This window comes from Scaptodrosophila lebanonensis, unplaced genomic scaffold (assembly GCF_003285725.1).
Source record: "Scaptodrosophila lebanonensis strain 11010-0011.00,11010-0021.00 unplaced genomic scaffold, SlebRS2 tig00000053-arrow-pilon, whole genome shotgun sequence".
Classification (NCBI taxonomy): Eukaryota; Metazoa; Arthropoda; class Insecta; order Diptera; family Drosophilidae; genus Scaptodrosophila; species Scaptodrosophila lebanonensis.
Window position 1 is genome coordinate 6827447 of NW_022060548.1, and position 22335 is coordinate 6849781.

Here is a 22335-nt window from a genome sequence, read left to right on the forward strand (position 1 = left end):
GTGTGTCGGAGGTGAGACAGAGTCAGTTGCGTACCACCATGCAAGGTGCTTGTATGACTGTTTTGTATGACCAGGTCAGTAAAATGGTGGGACGCTGGCAATATGATGGGCTGCTGCTGACTTGTTGACAAATGTAACGCATTTCGAAGTCTGCCACGAACTCTCAAAACTTCTTCCTCATCCACAATTGGCGATAGTTGGCTCAGGTTGTTTGACTTCGGCAATGTTTTATGAGCCTTGAGAGCGCCAATTTCCAATTTGAAGGCATCGTTTTGCACCATACGCACTATGTGGACCAACGCAGCTTGCAATTCAGTTACTGATACCGGACCTATGAGACGATTTATGGATTTGGATTTAGCATTGTTTAAGAAACGTTTTATATATGCCATAACGTATAACAATCGATTATATGATGAAAACCTTGCAATAAACGCCTCTTCTTTAACAACGTGGTTGGCCTGTAGTATCGCCGGTTTCTCTTCCAAATCCCAGTCCATCATTGGTGAGACAATGCAATTGGTTGGCCATTGTTCTGATGATTGAGTTAACCAGGGAGGGCCGTTCCACCACAGATGATGGTCATATAGTTCATCAGGTGTAAGACCGCGAGTAGCACAATCTGCGGGATTGTCGAGTGTGGGAACATGCCGCCATTGTGCAGGTGTGCTGAATTCCAAAATCTGCACGACTCGATTGGCCACAAAGGTTTTCCAACGGGCAGGGTCACCGTTAATCCAGTATAGTACGATTGTGGCATCCGACCAGTAGAATGTGGGAATGGGCTCGCTTGTACGCAAATATGTACCACTCCATTTTGCGAGATTCGTTGCCAAAACTGCTCCAGATAGTTCGATTCTAGGGATTGTCCAAGGCTTAGTAGGTGAGACGCGGCTACGAGCTGTCAGCAAATGCGAAATCACTGATCCGTCTTTGTTTTCCACGCGAAGGTATGCACAAGCAGCGTAGGCCAACGATGATCCGTCGCAAAATATATGTAACTGTAGTGAAATGATCTGCGATGAATCGGTTCCCAACCATCGTGGCACTCGGATATTTTCGACATTGGGTAGACTGGCGATATAGTTTTGCCAGCGCTCTTGAAGTGCATGTGGTACGTCGTCATCCCAATCTAATGGAGTCAAATTGCCATCATCGCGTTGAATTTTTGTGTTCCAAACATTCTTCATGATAACTTTAGCAGATGTAATGACAGGTGCGATAAAGCCCAAAGGATCATACAGACGCGCTATGGTGGAAAGAATGGAACGTTTAGTGCATGTTTGATTCAACGTGAACTTCACTTTGAAGCCATAATAATCTTTGTTGGGATGCCAGTAAAGACCTAATGTTTTGATTGAGTCTTTGTTATCAAACTCAAGAATGTGTGCATTTGAATGGTCTGCTGAAGGGATGCCAGTCAGCAGCGCTGTCGAGTTTGACGACCATTTACGAAGTTCCATACCGGCTGAGCGTAAGATGGCAACAAGTTGATCACGAATGGCAAGGACTCCAGCAATAGTAGAATCTCCAGTTTGTATGTCATCCACATAAACCTCATGTTTGAGAACGCGTGCAGCAAGAGGATAACGATCACGTTCGTCGTCTGCAAGCTGATGCATTACTCGTATAGCTGTGTACGGGGCAGATGCAGTTCCGAATGTTACAGTTGTAAGACAATATTCTGCTATTTTGTTATGTTTGTCGAACCAGAATATGCGTTGATAATTTATGTCGTCTGGATGCATGTCGATGCAACGATACATACGTTGAATATCTGCAGCGAATACATAACGATGTTGACGCCAATTGAGAATAACTCCTGCTAGATCGTTTTGTAAAGCTGGTCCAATACAAAGAATGTCGTTGAGTGATTTTCCATTACTTGTCTTACAGGATGCATCGTACACTACTCGCAATTTGGTAGTGAGACTATCTTCTTTGATTACCGCATGATGAGGCAAAGTACATGAGGTATATGCTATGTTGTTATGAGCATCACGGGTAATGTGTTCTGTTTCGGTAGTTGTGGCCGCAGTTATTTGACCCAATTTGAAATAATCCTGCATGACTTCATCATATCGTTCTTGTAAGTCAGGTTGGCGACGAAGTTTGCGTTCCAACAATTGGAACCGATTCAAAGCGATTTGACGGGATTTGCCAAGTACCTGCTGAGGGTCAAACAATGTTTTGAGCGGCAAACGTACCATGTACTTGCCGTTGGGTTGACGTATGTGTGTTTGCTGAAAATGGTCCTCACACCATTGTTCTTCTGCTGTAAGGCGTCGTACCGTATCCATTCTGTCTTGTTCAAAATACTTTTGAACCAAGACATCCAAATTTGTTTGATGACACTGAATAGTGATAGTGTTCGTTGACCGTGTGTTGATTTGTCCGAACAGAATCCAGCCGAGCTGCGAGTTTTGAGCGATTGGTTGGTCTGGACTGCCTCTTTTGATGTCTGAAAGTATGAGATGTGGTATTAGGTCAACTCCAATGATTATGTCGATTCTATTTGATTTAAAGTATTGTGGATCTGCAAGTTGTAATCCTTGGATGTGACGCCATTTCTGTATTGGAATGTCTTGTTTCGGCAGCTGAGATGTAAGCGATGGTAAGACATATGCTGTGTCGATGTAAGTGCTAAACTGTTGGTCGGTGCACGAGCTAAGTTTGAGCTGGGTTGTCCATTTACATTTATTCTTCGAGTTGTCACCGACTCCGTTAATCTCTGCCAAAATTGGATGACGTTTCAAGCCAAGCGATTGAACCACATGTTCCGTGATGAGAGTTCCTTCAGATCCGTTATCTATTAGCGCTCTGGCAATAGATGACTGGCCAGTTTCGTCATTATGTATTCTGACCAAAGCCGTTGCCAAAAGTACAGTGCGAACTAGCTGAGATGAAGGTTTGGTCACTGCTGATATGAGTTGCGTTGTATTTGTGACCACTGCCTGATCTGAAGTAATCATTTGTTGCTTTTGCGTAGCTGCTATGTAGTCTGATTTGTTCGTTGGAAAGTGCAAGAGCGTATGATGTCGTTGTCCACATTGTTGACAGTTCCGTTTGCTGCCACATTTCGATGCTGTATGTGCGGAATCAAGACAATTGAAACATACCTTGTTGCGTTCAGCAATAGATTTGCGAGTAAAACAATCTTGTGCGAGAAAGTCAGGACAACGACGCAATACATGTGAGCTGTCGTTGCAATTCACACACCGATGTGAAGCCAAGCTGTTTGTGGTTGTGTGAAAACTATTTCGTTTCTGAAATCTATTACCTGAATAGTTGCTGGATGTACGTTGCTGAGTTGTTGGAGCCGCTTCACGATGTTGTTGGCTGCTGGATCGATTCTCAATAATATCGAGGCTAATGAGGCGATTATTAAGAAATTGCTCCAACGTACTAAATGTAGGAACGTTAGACGAGCTACCAAGAAAGTGCTCCCATGCTTGTAGAGTTGTCGACGGAAGTTTAGTTACAAGTTGATGTACCATCCAATGATCGCAAGACTTCATGTCGATTTTGAGACGTTTTAATTCGTTAATGCATACGTTTGTGACATTGAGCATCCTCTTGAGATCGGCCGAATGTTCCTTAGCTAGAGAAGGCAAACCAAAAAATGTGTTCATCTGATGCATGAACTGCAAACGTGGATTGTTGTATCGTTTAACAATCAAAGACCAAGCTGTTTCGTAGTTGGTATCGGTTAAGTCCATTTGATGAATATCGCTGTCGCAACCTGTTGGCAAGGCTTGCTTAAGGAAATGGAACTTCTGAACGCCTGATAGTGCGTCATTGTCATGTATGAGTTGTGCAAATGAATCGTAAAATGCTGGCCACTCTACAAATTTGCCAGAAAAGGTGGGTACAGGCAACTTGGGCAGCTGTAAGCTAGACGAAGGCGATGCTTGCTTGATCGACGTTTGATTGTTAGAAAGTTCATTTGCCATTTCTACTATTGGAGGGAATGTTTGTTCATAAGCCTCCAAAATTACGCAGTATATGTTTGTATGGTACTCATCAAAGGTTTCAGCAATACGTTGCGTGAAATATTGATGATCACGTGGGCATTGGGAGATTAGGAGATCCCGATGTACTTGTTTAAACTCGGCGGCATATTCATCTAACCTTTTAAGAAAGTGTGTATAGAATGTTCTAGATTTTGACTGTGAATTTTCCCTTTTAAAGTTGTTGTATAAACAGCGTACCTGTTCACCTATATCTATTTGGATTGCGTAAGAATGATCAAAATGGCATCCAACGTTTGCCTGTTGTTGAGCCATGATTGTTAAATCGAATAAACAGAAACTATTGATCGCAACACAAGCAAGAACCAAAAACAAACACTCACCCCCTTTCCCGTATGTATGTATGTAGCCTTGTAGCGTATTGTAGCGTGTTGTTTCTTCTTGCCTTCAATTGTGCGAATCGTTGAGATGTATGTGTGTGACGCCGATGTTTCGTTTGTGTGTCGTCGCTGACGCGCTGTCGCTGTCCAGCCAAATTCGTGTGTATGTTCGGCGTCGATGTTTCGCCGCTATTTTCGCTGCTATGAGACGCCTGTGTGTCGTCGTTGAGGCGCTGTCGCTATCTAGCCAAATTCGTGTGTCTGTTCGGCGCCGATGATTTGCCGTTACTTCTTGTTGCTATGTCTGTAGCCAAAACTCAGACGCCGGTGCTCGTATATGTGAGTAACGCAATGTTGTACCGTTACTTTCGATGTGTATGCTGAGAGTGGCGTGATCGTTGCATGTATGTATAAGTGACGCCGAAGACTGATGCGTCGTCACTTGGATGTGTACACCTTGGCAACGCCGAGAGTGGTTGGCCGTTACCCTTTCTAGAAATGTCTGTATGTAGATGTACACCACAGCAAATCAGTTCGATAGTGACTGTATTTTTGAGTGAAGTTTGCGGGTTGAGAACTTCCAAAACAAAAAAAACAAACTTAAGACTGGGGATTGCCGCACGTCCTTAAGTGTATTTATTGAGACTGGGGATTGCCGCACGCCTCCTCTATGTGTACTGTTGAGACTGGGGATTGCCGCACGCCTCCTCTATGTGTACTGTTGAGACTGGGGATTGCCGCACGCCTCCTCTATGTGTACTGTTGAGACTGGGGATTGCCGCACGTCTCCTCTATTTTGTATGTACTGTGTTGAGACTGGGGATTGCCGCACGCCTCCTAGATGTGTGTTTTCAGACTGGGGATTGCCGCACGTCTGTATGTATTCTGAGACTGGGGATTGCCGCACGCCTCCTAGATGTGTGTTTTCAGACTGGGGATTGCCGCACGTCTGTGTGTATTCTGAGACTGGGGATTGCCGCACGTCTCCTCTATTTGTGTGTTCAGACTGGGGATTGCCGCACGTCTGTATGTATTCTGAGACTGGGGATTGCCGCACGCCTCCTAGATGTGTGTTTTCAGACTGGGGATTGCCGCACGTCTGTATGTATTCTGAGACTGGGGATTGCCGCACGCCTCCTAGATGTGTGTTTTCAGACTGGGGATTGCCGCACGTCTGTGTGTATTCTGAGACTGGGGATTGCCGCACGTCTCCTCTATTTGTGTGTTCAGACTGGGGATTGCCGCACGTCTGTATGTATTCTGAGACTGGGGATTGCCGCACGTCTCCTCTATTTGTGTGTTCAGACTGGGGATTGCCGCACGTCTGTATGTATTCTGAGACTGGGGATTGCCGCACGTCTCCTCTATTTGTGTATTCAGACTGGGGATTGCCGCACGTCTGTATGTATTCTGAGACTGGGGATTGCCGCACGTCTCCTCTATTTGTGTGTTCAGACTGGGGATTGCCGCACGTCTGTATGTATTCTGAGACTGGGGATTGCCGCACGTCTCCTTTATATATGTGTTCAGACTGGGGATTGCCGCACGTCTGTATGTATTACACCAGCAAGCTTGACATTGTGAAATAACGGATCCCCTCATGGGCCACCATAAAATGTTGTGTCGCTACTCGTTTGTAACGGCAATGATGAGCATACTGACTTTAATTGCTCAGGGGTGTAACGTTATTTCTTTTATTGTAATTTCAAGCTTAACCTACAATGTAATACACCGAATTTTCTATGTCTAAAATGTTCCGGCACATATATAAAGTCTCTCTTTTCGCTTCGCTCACACACTTCTAACTCGCTATTGTTCCGCGCACACACCACACGTCCGCTCGCTTCGGCTTCTCAACTCGCTCTCGTTTTATCGAGCCAAAAAAGGAATCGACAAGGTATCTCGATTATTAGCAAGGTTGGGCACCACTCGTCGACCAGTGCTGCCAGGGCTACGATAAATGGCAGTTGCCGGTTCAAATAGATTGCAAAATCTTCCACATTTTTTCTGGGAGAATTATTTAAATTATTTTTTCAGCTCTGGAAATAAAAAAATATCTCTATGAATAAAAATTATATAAAGTCTTTACGAAGTTTTGAAAACATTGTTGTTCTTGAACACGATGGTCATTCTGATCGATTTATTGTTGATTATACCAATTTTTGATACAACAACAATCTTTAAAATTATTTTTCAACCATCAGCTATAAATTTATAAATATAGTTACAAATTTATTTTTATTTTTTGTATATATTTATATTTAATTGAAAAATATAGTTACAAATTTATTTTAGTTGATTCTTTTAGTTGATTGCTCCTTCCGATGAACATAATTAACATACAGATGAGGAATTAGTATATTCATGCTTCACAACAAATTATATTTATGATACATTGAAAAAAGTCAAATACTAACTAAAATTGGTATCATAAGTCTTAAAGAGTACAACTTATAGTAATTACTTAAGTTACAGAATGCTTAAAAAGTAGTTCATTTGAAAATGTATTACGAACTGAATAATAATGATTATGCGTTGAATTATGCCTTTCCTGTCTATTTGCCTTAGAGAGTGCGCTTGTGGTTGGCCGCAATACAATTTGTCTTTTTTAAGAAATTGCGACACACGAGTAAGTCCTTTAGAATGCCAAATTCTTAATTTATCAATCAAAATTGTATACAAACTGTATGCAATAAAAAGCCCTTTCCCTCCCAGCTGGGTGTGTGGATGTGTTTCCTTTTGTAAATCCGCCAACACTTTGCGTCGTCAACTTGCCGACATTAAGGCGCAGGAATCTTTCTTCTTTTCCTTTTTGTTGTTGTTGGTGTTGCTGGTTTTGTTTTTTATTGTTATCGTGTTATGGCGCGGAGCTGTTCTCGTTTTGCTTTTGGTTTATGTTTGAGGATCCGCATGTGGGAAAGCATGTGTCGCACATTTACAGCTGTGCCTACCCAGGAAAGTGAAGAAATTAAAGGAAGAGAGAGAGGAAGATGGAGGAAAGCCAGAATTCGTTACGCGAACAAAATGGCTGCACAACCATTTGATTTCCACTTGAAGGCCTTACACCGTTCCCTGCGCATTGTGTGGATTATTATATTCGCGTTTTTCATACGCACAGCTTTAAGCATTTTTGCATTAACGTCTTTATTCTCAAAGTCGAAATGAGCACAAACGGCATAACCACATTTCCACAAGATGTACTATATAGGTATGGATATATGGATATGTGTACATACTCGTATATGTATGTAAATATGTTGGCGACGGAAACGCTGATGTATTTTTTATGCATGTGTCTTGTGAATCTGTGGCGTTTTATTACTTTTAAATTGCGCTCGTTACATTCTTTGGAGGGCGTTTGAAGTCAACCCCTCCAGCACAGCTTGAAAATCTATTCGCAATTTGTCTTTGAAACAGAAACATAAGCACTTCCATATATTTTGAAAAAAAGATGGAAATAACAATTCAGTTCTTGCAAAACAAAAACATTCTTAGGTGTAACAAAAAACGTTTTGAATCGCATAACATTTTGTTGTTCTCTTTAATTTTAATTTGAAAATATTAAATATTATTTGAAGTATTAAAATACTACTAAAATTATATAATGATAGTAAAATTTATTTTTCATAAAATTTGGTCAATCTGTGGAGTCGTCAACGTGTAGATATCTTACAAGTAGACTTCTTACGTGTAGACATCTCATATGGAGACATCTGACTTGAAAATATTAAACACATACACATCTAATGCGAAGATGTATAAATCTAACATGCATACAATTAACGTGGAGACTTCTGACGTGGATACATCTCATATGGATACATCTGACGTGGAAATATAAAACGTAAAGACATCGAATGCGAACATGTAGAAATCTAACATGCATACACTTAACGTGGAGACTTCTGACGTGGAGACATATGACGTGTAAACACCTGACTTGTACACACTTGAAGCTTTATAAACTAAGGTCTGGCATTGGTGTCAAGAAGTGGCCTCCTTGCATCTGAGAATATTCAATTCGCAAACAATTTTATTATCCAATCGTGGAATGCTACTATGATTTGGTTTTTAATTGAAAGACGGTGTATTTATCTGTTTGCGCTTTTATTCACGTTTAAATCTCTAAACGATCAATAAATGAATATATATTGGCGCAATGAGCGATGAGAAAGTTTCCACTATTTGTTGGCAAGCACTGACCTAGAAATTCTAGGAGAGCAGGCTGTTTGGAGACAACCTCCGCGTATTCGTCGAACGAGATTTGGCCATCTTTGTCTAAATCGAATTTGAGGAAGAGGAAGTCTACCATATCCTAAAAAGCAAAAAAAGTAAAGTTAATTATTAATTTAAATATAGCTATGCAACTTACTGAACGAAGCTCATTTATTTCATCCTCATCCTGACCATCAAAAAAACGCTCCACTTTCTGGATAATAAGTTCTCGATTCAAATACCCGCTGCCACTTGCATTGTAAACCTTAAAATGCAGTTCTAATAAGCCAACGCTAAAATGATGAAAACAAATATTCAAGGCTTACTGAAAAGGCGAACTTCATGCGCACTCGGAGATCAGTGGACATGAAGATTTCCAATAAGTTCAACCAGGCTAGGGGATCAATGTATTTGGCATCGGTTGTTATGGTAAGCAAAATACGTTCAGTAATTAGACGATCATTTATATCGAATAGCACCAAAAACAGATTGTATAGTTGTTGTTTCTGCATCTTTCGAGCAAGCGGTCCGTTCGCCAAAACAAACTTGTAGTAGATGAGTAGCACGGAGGCCACTTCCATCTCCCTAAAGGTCGAGTTGGCGGAATATTGCTTGATCAAATGATGGTAGAGGGCTATGAAACGAGTGTTGGACATATTGTCCATGGAGTTGTCTAGATTATTCATGTTGTCGTGTTTATTTTATTTTTTTTTTATTTTTTTTTTTGATTAGTAAGACCAAAAAAAGCGAACGTGAAGACTGGAAAAAAATAATGTGTATTTGGTGTGGAGCGTGACAGAAAGAAACTGAATTAAAATGGAAGTCTGAAAATAGAATTGACAATATTTTCAAAGCTGGCGTTTTTCTTTTAATATACAATTCCAATGACTCCGAAATAGAGGAAAGAACATTTGCAAAAATATAAAAAAAGTTGAACAAAAAAAAAACACCGTTTTTTGTTTGTTACAAGAGTTTACTTAAGATTTTTCTAATGATAATTTTTGTATGTGGGAACCAGATTTAAATTATTAATAATTTAATCAGATCTGTATCTGCTTGTGCTGTGGAAAAAAACTCACATGGGCATCTGACAATTTAATGCTTAGAGCCATTACTCAAAAACAATTCCATTGAACTACAAAAGCACATAAACATATTTACAACTAGAAACAACCGAATAAAGATTTGTGAGCAAAGAAGAGAACCAAGATGGACTCCTTAGACAGCACCTTGGACTCGATGCAAAACAATCGTTTTGCGGCGCTCTACAACAGCATGATTCGGGAATTGACAAACACCACCCACCTCTCCCAGACGGAGGTGACCAGTTTGCTGATGGTGTACTATAAGTTCGTGATGAATAATGGCCGGGCGGCCAAAATGATGACGAAGAAACAGTTCTATCAGATCTTTTTGGTGCTCTTCAATCTGAACGATATGCGAGCTGCCGATCGAACTCTGCTACACATCACAAAGCATGTTAAATATGTCGATCCTGCGGGCTGGATTCAACTTTTTACACTTTTTACCACCGGGGATTTAACAATGCGCATGAAATTCGCATTTGCGGTAAGTCCCTGTTGGCTTTCAGCTTAAGAGTGCTCATAATATTAATGGACACCCGAAGGTTTACAATACCAAAGGTACAGGACTTATAGATCGTGAGATGATTTCTGTAGCCGTTGAGCGTTTCTTTATTGGAGAGGACGAGGACGAAGTTATGGAGTTGCGCGCTGTAAGTAATGTGGAATTTTAAAATTATAAGTTTCCTTTTAAAAACACCCTTTCTTTTGACTTTTGTCGGCAGGATATGTGCGAGCTTATTATCAAAAAATTCGATGTAGACAAGGATGGTTTCATTTCGTTTGATGACTATGTAACAGTTGTTTCACAACAACCATGTCTGCTAGAGTTTTTGGGAAGACTGTTTCCATCAGTTGATGACCAAAACGTCCTTGCACATTGTACCAATATTGATTCGCTTATAAGTTATTAAACTGATTAAAAAGAAAGATGTTTAAATATCTTAAAAACATGACATTTTATGACTTTGCCAAGAAAATAAATAAATTTTTTGAAAACTTATCGATAAACTATTTAAAATTGAAAATGTTTTTCTATTAGTTGAGATCTATTTTCGCCTAACGAATATTTTGATTAAATCTGTTAGGAATCTGCTATTTGGTATTGTTATGTTTTATAAAAAAATCAATAAAAATATGTTTGCTGCAAATGAAAACTTAAGAAATATGTCACAGATTTTTTATTTACATGTTCATCAATAAATTATGCAACAGTTGTGAGTCAGTCAACAACAAATCGTTCCAATTCTTGGCTGACGGCTTAGTCAGGGGTGCATATATATCAGGATGTGTATTGAGGACATGCATATGAAGTCAAAATTTGCATTCGAATAAACCGATTTGCATTTTGTGCCTTCTGATTTAGTTCATGCGACAGGCAGCCTCGCAGAGTTCAACGAAAGGAAAATGAAAATAAGAAACGATTTTGTTTGCTTATATTTTTGGTAATAAGATATTTTAAATACCACTTCAAAAATGCGCTGATCTTTTATTTGTTTATTTATGTACTTCAGAGACAACATTTTCAAAGGGTTTAATAGACAAATTATTTCCTAAAAATTAAAAAAAGCATTCAAATATTAGAAATTATAATTTAATAGAAAATTTAAATGTAATCATTTTGTTTTGATGGAAATGGAAAACAATTACAAACAGCTAAATATATTTTGAATAAGATTAAATGAGGATTTACTTGTATATTAAAGAATCCTAGCATTTATACACATTTGAAAGATTTAAAAAGCGGAGTTCTTTCATGGAGCTTCGAAATGGGCATGAGTTAAAAAGACGTCGTGACCACACATCAGAAGTCTGTACAACAGAAGTCTACACATCAGAAGACCACACATTAGAAGTCTACAAAAAAGAAATCATCACTTCAGAAGTCTACACATCAGAAGTCTGTAGAACAGAAGTCTACACCTCAGAAGTCTGTACAACAGAAGTCTACACATCAGTCTGTACAACAGAAGTCTACACATCAGAAGGATACACATCAGAAGGCTAAACATCAGAAGGCTACACATCAGAGGGCTACACATCAGAAGGCTACACATCAGAAGTCTACACATCAGTAGTCTACACATCAGAAGTCTACACACATCAGATGTAATTGTATGATGTTTTGAAATGCTATCATAGAATATTTTTGGACGGTGGATATTTCTCTACACCAACTCGTCAGAACTTTTATTCAACCAAATTTTGAAAGGCAGCAACACAATAAACCTAACAACAATTATTAAAGAATACTAACATAATACTCTCTTGTTTCATTCTATATATTATTATTTTTTGTGTCACAAAAAATAATGACAAATGTTTAGTTTTGGCCATGTTTCAATGATTGATGAGTGTGCGTGCGAGTCTCGTTGCCTGCATTTTAGGCTATTTACTTTTTTCTTCCTTAATTGTAATTGTCATTTTTCAGAGCGCCAAATAATAATACCCAATTTATCTTCATTTAAAGAGCAGTCACACTAATTCGACTAGTTGGGCAACCGCTTAGCTTACAGCTAGTGAGTTATTTAATTCGAATTCCACTGACCACTGACTGAACATTTTTCAAATGAATTTGCAATTTATTGAAATTCCATAGGCACACTCGGCGTATACGTGATATGCTTGCTAACTTTTAATAGGGTTAGGCAGCAGAAATCAGATTTAGCTTAAAGCAGCTTTGACATCATACATATGCAATTAAATTTGTCCAAACGCTGGTAAGGACCACCACAGGTCGCAACTACCTTTAATTATTCCATTTGTGTCCGCACAATGCACTCAACCTAATTATGCATACCACAAACGAGTACGTACATATCATACATAATAATAATACACACCCATATATATATATATATATATATATATATATATATATATATATATATATATATGATATGCATCCATTATGAGTGCGTATATCCATACAGCTGAGGGCATCGCTGGGCCGCCTGCAGGAAAAGTCGGTTAAGTAGCTCATTAACTTCCAATACACTTCGCAGGCAGGCAGGCAGTCACAAACAATTTCTCAAATGCATATTCAGCACTCGCTATTGCTAATTTTCACATTCCAAGCACCGATGCCTGAGTGTTTGTACTTGTTGAACTTATGGCTGAAACCAGGTGTGAAGCTTTACCGTTTATTCCATGTGAGCTGGATGACTAGGACGATTGAGAGCGCTAAGCCATATGTGTGAGTTAGAATCAGAGCTGTCATATTTCCAATAATACATACTTATATATATTTATATCTACGAGTATATTAAAAAGAAACTTATATACCAGCCAAGTCTTCGAGCTCATCACTTTAGGAACCTTCAAATGAGAACCTACGATTGCCAGTTTCTCTCTTCTATTGCGATCGACTTCGACTAATTATTTTGCTCTCAAGCTTCCATGCGGGACAGACGATCGAAAGATTCTGGGAGTCATTTGAATTTAGCTGAACTGAAATATTGTAAACCAACCAATCAATTGTGCACATAAAATAGAACATTTCAATTAACAGAATAAGCAAACAATAGGAATCATTAAATCGTTAACTGTGAACAAATAATCTGTACGAATCAATTTTTCTTTGCCTTTCGATCACTCTGAACGGTGACATTGTCCCCTTCGTTGATTCGGTAAAAAATCTTGGCCACATTCTATATAGGCGACTCATTCACAGATCCTGAAAAACAAGAATGGAAAGCTATACTGGCTGTTGAGGCCCAGATTCAAGCTGCTTTTTCGTAACAAGCTGCTGATCTACAAGGCGATACTAAAACCAGTCTTTTCGCATCAATAGCAAGGATCCATCTGATTGTCTTTTAAAAGTTAATAAGTTCTTAAAAAAAAATATAGTATATCGCAAAGCGTGTATGATTTTATTTAATGGAAAACATGACCTAGAACATACATTCTTTAACATCAATTTTTAGTTCCGTTTTTCTCTTTTTTATGCAACTGTAACATCTAGTATTAATTCGGTTTTATTTATTTGTTTCCCCTTAATTCATAATAAAACTTGCTCCAAGAGTGTTTTATTTTTATTTTATTCTTATATTTATAAGTTTTTAATAGGAATTATTACAAATTTATTACTTGCTTACGAACATTTTGACTCCATAGTCTACCCAGAGGCCCTTCTAATAGTGCCAAAACAAATGCGAGTTAAATTTTTTGATTCGTTTAAGAAATGAAATAACTATCCTTTTACTTCCTCGAATCTTATTTATTCCTTTAAGGCTAGGAAATACAAATGGTTCAAAAAACATATTTGCTGAAAATCTTGTTATTAAATCATTGATGAAAATTGTGAATCCGGAAACGCGGAAATAAGTATGGCTACTTATTATTTTATTTTACTTAAATGAGATAACAGCTTGTTTTCGAATTTATTTACAATATATTTAAAATATAAGAAATTTTAATTTAATGTTTTTTGAGATAATTAGTCAGTATTAGAATGCGAAGTTTGTCAAAGCATAAAACTTGCTAGTTTTATTGACAAGTTTTAAAATTAAATACTTCACTGGTTTTATTTTTGTCAGTAAAGGAAGTGAACCCATTTTAATGAGAAATAATTTGATAAACACTATACAAAGTATGAATTGATGTTGTAAATATATTAACTCAGTCAATTTATACACAAAAAGAGGGAAGGTAATTTTTAGATGTTACCATTCCCAAATAAATTTAAAAATGTTGCTTAGCGAATGATGCAATTAAATAATTGCTTTTATTTTACGCTTCCGTATGAAAGGAAGATGGTCTGAAGTTTAATTGGGAGCATTGAAAAATAGTGCTGAGCTTACCATTTTATTTTATTTTATTTTATTTTATTTTATTTTATTTTATTTTATTTTATTTTATAAAACTCCGCAACTAATAAGCAGCTACCTACATGCGAATATATACTACTATAAACTAAACGTGTGAGCAAAAATGTCAGTCATGCCAAGCAATGTAATTATATAGCTTCATTCTAGTGTTCAAAAGTACTATGAGGTGTCCAGCACTAGGGCTGTATCATGGAAAGATAATTATTAGCGCTGTAGGACACGTACGGGGCTGCGCTCTTTGCTGCGGTCACCAAAGACTCCATAACGACCGGCCCTAGGCCCCAACATTGCAGCTGCTTTTGGAGTTGGCCTCAGTGTTGTAAGCGCTACTGGGCCTGCCAAAGCACGGGGCTTATTTGTATCGACTTGGGCGTCCCCCTCACCCACAGACCTGGGGCGATGCCCAGCCAGTGGCACCATCACCAGCACCATCGGCGGCAGTGGAAAACAAGCGCAGCCTGCATATTTGTGCGCGCTGCCTGGCATCAAATTAATTATCCTTGATAATAATCATGCAATTTGTACGTGTGGCAGAGTCAGTGGGGGTGTTGTGGTTCCTGCTGTCCTTGCCGTTGTTGTTGTTGTTGTTGTTGTACTAGATGTTGGTATTTAGCAGTACTACGCTGTGGTCTTTATTGCGGCATTAGCAGTGGCGGCTACTGCATCATTATGCTCATTATAACCGTCACAGCGCCGATTTTACAGCCGGGAAGGAGTCCTGTAGCTGCCGGCACTTGCCGCACAACATACAACCACCATAGAGCCACCCACACATGCGGGCCAGGCTCATACAATACGCGTTTGATGAATTGCATTAGGACATGTGAGTAATTATAATCAATTAAGGCGACGCATGTGCCGGGCATACTAAGCTGCTCTTGGCGGCCATTCAATTTAATTCCGAGCCCCAATTTAAATGCACTTTTCAGAGTAGAACAAAAAAACCTTATAATTGTGGGAGTCGGTTTAACTTACGAGTATGTACTTATTATTTAAGGCCAGGTGTGAACAGGTGTCCACAGTTTTTGGGACAGTCCTTTGGCTTGTTTTCGTTCATAAGTTTTTTATTGCTGATGTAGGCTCGTGTGCCCATTGATTTTTTTTAACCGTTCTACCTTTTGTTCAGAACAACCAGGAACTATTTAGTAAAAAGCACAATTATTTCCTAGTTTTTTGTTCTAATTACCCTCTCTCTGTAATTTACAAGTCCTAGAAGTCGTTGACCTTACTTGACAGTGAATTGGGGCAGAGCAGTCAGATTTCTTGCTTTAATAATGTTCAGCTTCTTTCTTTGATCAAACTTTTATAAATAAACTTTAATTTTTTAAAAGTAGGTATTATCAAGTCTGAAATACTAGTCACAGTCCTTCGGCTTCTTTTCGTTCATAAGTTTTTTATTGCTGATGATGATCCTGTGCTATATAATTATTTAATACTTCTGTTCAGAACAACCAGGAACTATTTAGTAAAAGGCACAATTATTTCCTAGTTTTTTGTTCTAGTAACAATTAATTCTCTCTATAATTTAAAATTATTTTAACTGTCTCCGAAGCCTTTGACCTTCCATGACAGTGAATTGGGGCAGAGCAGTAAAATTTCTTGCTTTAATCTATTCAGCATCTTTTCTTTAATAAAAACTAATTAAATAAACTTTAATTTTTTAAAAGTAGGTATTTAAGTCTGAAATACTACGAATACTTTAGTGAAGAAAAGTTAGCCTAAAGCTAGACAGACAACTACAGGCACATATATTCAAGAGCTTTAAAATTATTCGTGCAGAAATTTGTTAATTGAATGGGCGCAGAAAAAGCTGTTTATAAATTACTGCCACAAAGCAAAGATCCCAAATACTTAAAAAATATCCTTCCAGCATTTAATTGGCAAAGTTGTAATTAATTGACACGCTCACACCTAATGTGCTGGATAGAAGAGCAGTACGGGCGGCCCTTCTTCAGCAAAGAGGCGCATGTGGCTATAAGGATAACATTTGCATAGGAAGACAAAAACAGTTCAAATGCTTTTGGCTACAAAGTGGATACAAAATTAACTTACTGGCTTTGCATTTTGCAACGGATTGGCGTAAAAAGAAAGAAAACGAATTCAGAGCTAAAGGCAGCAGAATGCAGCAAAAGCGTTGCCTTTGATTTCGTTTTATCCTTTGCGGCACTAATTGTGTCTTTCTTCTTAGCACAGCTTGTGCGCATTTGTCGTCCTGCCTTATCCTGTTAGCGGCAGCCATTCAACATAGGCAAAGTCGAGCCGGAGAGTCGGAGTCTGTGAGTGAGCTCGACCGGAGCTGCGCTAACGACGAGGATGAGACTGCGAATGAATGAATTGGCGGCACATCAAAGGGTTGCCCGTCTAACCGATGACTGTGATGGTCCTGCCTGCCGATGTCTGCTGGAAAAAATGTCCTTTAATTAGTGTTTAATTGAATTGCAAACTGGAATTTTAATCGAAAATTGTTGCTCACTAAAGTTTAGTTTGACTTTTCCGCACAGTTTGCAATGCGTCTTCAGCTAAATTGTGTGTTTGCTTTACAAACTCGACTTGCCATTGATACCCATTGATACTTCAATGTTACAGTAGCTTTGTGCTGGCATTCAAGTAAGTACAGTGAGCTGAAGTGCCATTTCTAAGAGTTCCATTAATAATTAATGCCGATTGAAATAACAAGCTGCTAGAGCTCTACAAATGCTTTCATTGCTGAACTTTTTCTAAACTAATCTAATTACGTAGCCATTAATTAGAATCAGGTTTGCTTCATCTATTTACTTTATTGATATGCTCGTAGGTAACAGTTTTTCATTTTAATTTGTTTGTTATATTAGTGGCTATGACTACTGTTTGTCGTTGACGATAATTACTTCAATAAAATGGGTTGGAAATAAAAATAATGTTTTTTTGTTTGTATTTTTTTAATTATGCTGTTATATTTATAACCTAAATTAAACTTATAGTTAAATACAAATTCAACTTAAGCTAGGTGTTTAGTCTTAATAACAATTTAACATTTATAGATTATATAAATCTGTTGAAATGTTTTATTTGGACACAATATTGGGTTTACTGTGAAAATGCTACACAAAGTCAAATACAATTTCTGTGAAAAATAGGTTACAAAAAAATGAATCTACAGAATTAGTTTGAAATGTAAATGTAATACAATATAGCCAGCTTTTGACTCGCACATTTTGCAGAATGCGGCTAAAACTAGGAAGAGTCTGTAGCTTAGTATCTTCGTTGACTCCAAACTCTCGAAGAGGAACAAGTAATGAAAGTATCTTTAGGAAGATAATCACAAGTCGTCAGACACTTTTCTTTCTCTGGAAGAAGCTGCCATAGCAGTACTTCAGATCTGAAGTAAATCCACCTTTTCACAGCTCTTGACAGCTCTTAAAAGACATACGAAAATAAAAAATTAGTTATTGCCCTTACATTGGAGGGAAAGCTGAGAAAGCCCAGGGTGGTACAAGGGTCATTCAAAGAATTCACTATTGCGGAAACCCGTGCCACTGAAAAGTCGTTGATTTCGGATTTCTCATATCTTTCGGTTATCGAGATACGGGCACTTCATGCTGACTTCTCCTTCTATAGAAACTCAGACGACCTTTGATTCTTGAATGCAGAAATAGGAAAGAAAGGTTTTGCTAGACAAACTTCCCCTGCCTATCTTAGATGTCCGAACTGCTGCGTTTTAGCGCTGTATCTATCCCTATTTAAGGACTGGTCTTGTTTATCTTGCTGTTGTTGTTTCTTTGCTTCGCTGTTGTTTTCTTTCTTGTTTGTTCCTGTTGCTGACAATTTCCCACAGCCAAAAATAATACAAAAGCAGTTCACAAAAATCAACTTGTGCTACAAATTTAAATCTTTATAGTAGCTTTTAATAAGTGTATACTTTTTGCTGAAATATGTTTCTTAACCCCTATTTGTTGCTTACATCAACCATAACTGCATTCTTTAATCAGGTTACGCGTTTTTATTTCAACATAAATTGTTTTACCTTCAAACTTTTACAAACTTTTTAGCTGTGTACTATAAATCTGACTGAAACAAGTTGCGTTGCATTTTAAAAGCCGGATTATATCTTAGATGAGATGTCAGTTTTCAGCATTCAATACCAAAAGACTGCACAATTTTCCGGTTGCCGGAGTACGTCAAAATATTAGCCGTATGCGTTGTAGGCAACAGCAGAGCAGCATTGCATCTCAGATGGGGGGTTAAATATATTGAATGACAGCTTGTTTAAAAATTAATTGCATATCTGCGTAATTATGAAAGTTTTGGCGAACTGCAACTTTTTGGTATAAAAGGCAAGCACTATGCAGCTGACACCAAATTGATGGTGGATGGCAGAATAAAGAATGACGGCTACTCTATAATAATAATCGAGAGAAGAGGGAGTAATTTGCTTAGAAGTCCATCAGACGACTAAATTGAATATATCGGTTTCTGGATTTATAATGCTCTGATTCTGTGATAATTATTGAACTTTATCTTAACTATGGTCATAGATTCCAATGGAAAAATATGCAAATAGAATAAGAAACAGGATTATAAATTGGAGTACTTAAAACAATTATCGTTAGCAGCGAACAAATATGCCATTCACTTTTTTTAAGCCACAAGATTGAATGAATTATTGCTGGCCAACAATGAAATATCTTTACAAATCTGGCCCCGACACATGTGTGCAGCTGGACAAAAAGCCAAGTCAGCTAATGCTTTTGTTTTTTGGTGTTGGCATGACGAGCCGGCTGGCTAATGCCATAATCCGATTTTGAATTGAAAATTCATAAAATTAATTTTTATGAAAATGCAAAAAAAAGAGGATAATGGAAATGAAAAATACAAACAGAAGAAATAATAATGGTTGTGTGCAGCATCCATCCAGCCGTGGAAGTGGAAAAAAATTGGACATCATCGTTGCTGAAAACAAAGCGGAAGCGGGCCAACGAGCATGCCGCATAAATTTTAACTAATTACAGTTTCAGTGTCCGGCATGGCACACACATACACACATACACACAGACTCGCAGGCAGACAGACAGACAGACACCCACGCAGTTGGCCCTCATCGCACGTCCTGGGTCCTGTGTCCTGGGTGCCCGCAATAGCCATTTTTACAATCGATACGAAGACCATAACAATTACAAATACAAATACGATAAACAAATAGGGGCACAAAACCAAAGCAAAGCTAAAACGAAATGGTGGGAGGAAAGAGAGAGAGAGAGAGAGAGAAGGAGAGTAGAGCCGGTTCGCACAAAAGCAGAAAACAGATGACCGTTATGGTCAGTGCGCTTAATGGCTGAACGTGGGTACGGCCATTTTGTGGTCTGTGTGAGTGTGTGTGTGAGTGTGCGTGTGTGTGTGTGCTTTGGCTTTCTGTTGTTAAACCCATTGGTGGATGTCGACACAAAGGAAGCTTGGAAGGGGTCGAGGAGGGCGGGGGTGTTGGAGAACAGAACACAGCTTGTGCGACCACAGTGAAAACTCATTAATTTATTCGTCTTTCGTTTGTTGAACTTAAAATAACAGCGTTAATCCGCTTAGCGCCGCCATTGACTAAAACAACGACAACAGCAGCACTTTACAACAAAAACGTCAACCACTAACAACAGAAAAGGCAAGCAAGCCAGCGAGGAAGCGACGAGGCAACAATTGTCCGCGATGTCGACGCAGTTGTCGCCGCTCATGAAGCTGGAAGCCAAAGCCGAGACTGTGGCTGCCTGGCTGCCTGGCTGCTCCTGGCCATTGGTGTTGGTGGCTCGTGGCCGATGTAGCTGATGGGTGCGAGCAGCTGCGGCAGCGACAGCCAGTTCGTCCTGGTTGCTGATGGCGACAATGGCTGCGTCGTTGCTGTCGCGTCAGCAGCAAACAAAATGAATTAAGGAAACCACAATGACATAGTTACAGTGTCATACGCACAGCCAGATACATATATGTACATATCTACAGACATAAAGCACATATATACATTCACACAATTGCACAGTTACATTCATGAATGTCGGCGAGTCATGCTATGCATACGGATTTATCTCGGTGCCAGCGACTTGGTTCTACAATTTGGCCATAAACTTCCACACAAAAGCAAACTCAGCCAAACTAAACTATGTCTTTTGTAGAATAGGAATAGGCACAAGCCACTAGCTGGAATATCAGCTGCGAAATCTGTCTGCAGTTTATGTGTTGAACCAGGCAGACGCGTTTGAACTGAACCTGAGCATTGAAGGTAATAACAATGTAAAATTACCCAACCGGGGGTTAGGAAGTAAATAATGCGGAAAAGATATTAGTTGTAATACAATATTTTCGAGATATACATGATAAATACAGTGGGGAAGAAAGAGGCCACTTCGTTATACAGATAGAATACGAATGTCTGCCATATTTAAAATAATTTTGGAAAACTAAAACGCAATAACTTTTTATTGCATGCTTGTTTATACACGAGTTTACAAAGTGTAAAACTTTATTCTTATTTTTATTTAAAGCCTTTTATCTCACAAATCTTTCCTTTTCACAATTTGCATTTAACAAGTATGATTTGTTTTAATGTCGTTAATTATTTTTCTCTTTCCCTTTCACTTTCTTCAAATGAAATGATTGCCATATCCCAGACTTTGCTCTCTATTGCATTTAACGTTTAAATAAATGCCAATAAATTGCAAAAACATGTTCAAGTTAAATTTTAGATAGATAGGCATTTCATTTGAAGATAAAATAATTAAATAAAAAGGCAGAAATCTTAAGAAAACATGAAGGAAAGAAGAAATCCGCTATCCTTATTTTATTAAATAATAAATTTAATTTAATTTAATAATTTAACTGAAAGTCAAATTCTCAGACTAATATGCTTTGTTGTTCGCAGCATCTGTTTATTTTTAATTTCAATTTATTCAATTTGCTTAAAAACATTATGAGTTTTCAAGTAAAGGTAAAGATATCTGAATGTTAAGAGGTCAGGCAGCTTAGCCTTTGCTACTTAATTAAACAAAATTTTTTAGTAAATGGAATATAAATGTTCAATTAAATATTTACACTTTTCATAACGTATTTGTGCATTTTCTGTTCTAGTTTAAACAGCATATTTTAGCTTATAATTATTTGTGGAGGACAAGTTTTAAAATTAAATTTTGCTTACCTTTTACTTCTGCTCGGCAGAAAAACTGTTTAAAGGCCTTCAGGCAATCGATTCTCATAAAATAATGAGATATCCATCAATTGTTGCTCCGAGTATAGAAAACCTCAAATAAACCAACTACAAAAGTTTCAGCAACATTTCCTTATTCGTCCACGATAAACGCACATAAATTCTGTTGAGGCTTTCTCTCGCCTTCTCTTTCTCTATCCCTCTGTCATGGCAGTGCGTATAATTTCGTTTTTGTTTAGTGGCCTAATCCCAAACGCTAGATATGCATCCTCCGGGCCAAATAAGACAATCGAAACTCGATAACAGGCAACAATAAGTATGTTAAAAGAGAGCCGCAGGACATGAAAGGGTCAGACCCAAAACGAAGTCGAGAAAAACTCATAAAAATAAACTACGCGCACCCGCAGAACTGTGCGAGGAGCATTGAAATTTGACGACAACGAGTGTTCTGATACAAAAGGCACACAGAAAATCGCCAAAAATAAGAGGGAAATAAGCGAAAATAAAAAACAATGAAAATGCCCCGAATGCATGCTAAATAGAGGATTTACGTAAATGGATTTCTAGGCATTTTCGCATTTGGCCGCATCCGAAATAAGCTGGGAATTGAATATAAAGTGTACATGTGTGTGTGTGTGTGTGTTCGTGTGTGTTTGTGTATGTGTGCGATTGCGTGCATGTTTATGCTTGTCCTGTGCG

The 22335-nt window shown here is 38.3% G+C and overlaps 2 protein-coding genes across 2 annotated transcripts; one reads left to right on the forward strand and one right to left on the reverse strand.

The window, feature by feature from the left end:
* Positions 1 to 8441: 8441 nt before the first annotated feature.
* Positions 8442 to 9237, reverse strand: LOC115624245 (EF-hand calcium-binding domain-containing protein 1-like). Its single transcript, XM_030518865.1, has 3 exons — positions 8893 to 9237; positions 8724 to 8831; positions 8442 to 8666 (listed from the first exon to the last, which is right to left on the reverse strand). Exons 1-3 carry the CDS (start codon positions 9229 to 9231, stop codon positions 8469 to 8471), a joined length of 645 nt encoding a protein of 214 aa, XP_030374725.1. The 5' UTR covers positions 9232 to 9237; the 3' UTR covers positions 8442 to 8468.
* A 476-nt stretch (positions 9238 to 9713) lies between these two features.
* Positions 9714 to 10599, forward strand: LOC115624223. Its single transcript, XM_030518837.1, has 3 exons — positions 9714 to 10135; positions 10194 to 10301; positions 10374 to 10599. Exons 1-3 carry the CDS (start codon positions 9776 to 9778, stop codon positions 10560 to 10562), a joined length of 657 nt encoding a protein of 218 aa, XP_030374697.1. The 5' UTR covers positions 9714 to 9775; the 3' UTR covers positions 10563 to 10599.
* The last annotated feature ends 11736 nt before the right edge of the window (positions 10600 to 22335 follow it).

Bases quoted from the DNA above. Each gene is read 5' to 3' on its own strand.
- LOC115624245 (XM_030518865.1), bottom strand. From the start codon at position 9,231: ATGGACAATATGTCCAACACTCGTTTCATAGCCCTCTACCATCATTTG. The intron at 8,832-8,892 runs GTAAGCCTTGAA...CTGCATTTTAAG, and splicing joins GCATGAAGTTCGCCTTTTCA to GTTTACAATGCAAGTGGCAG. The intron at 8,667-8,723 runs GTAAGTTGCATA...TTTGCTTTTTAG, and splicing joins AAATAAATGAGCTTCGTTCA to GATATGGTAGACTTCCTCTT.
- LOC115624223 (XM_030518837.1), top strand. From the start codon at position 9,776: ATGGACTCCTTAGACAGCACCTTGGACTCGATGCAAAACAATCGTTTT. The intron at 10,136-10,193 runs GTAAGTCCCTGT...GGACACCCGAAG, and splicing joins GCATGAAATTCGCATTTGCG to GTTTACAATACCAAAGGTAC. The intron at 10,302-10,373 runs GTAAGTAATGTG...TTTTGTCGGCAG, and splicing joins AAGTTATGGAGTTGCGCGCT to GATATGTGCGAGCTTATTAT.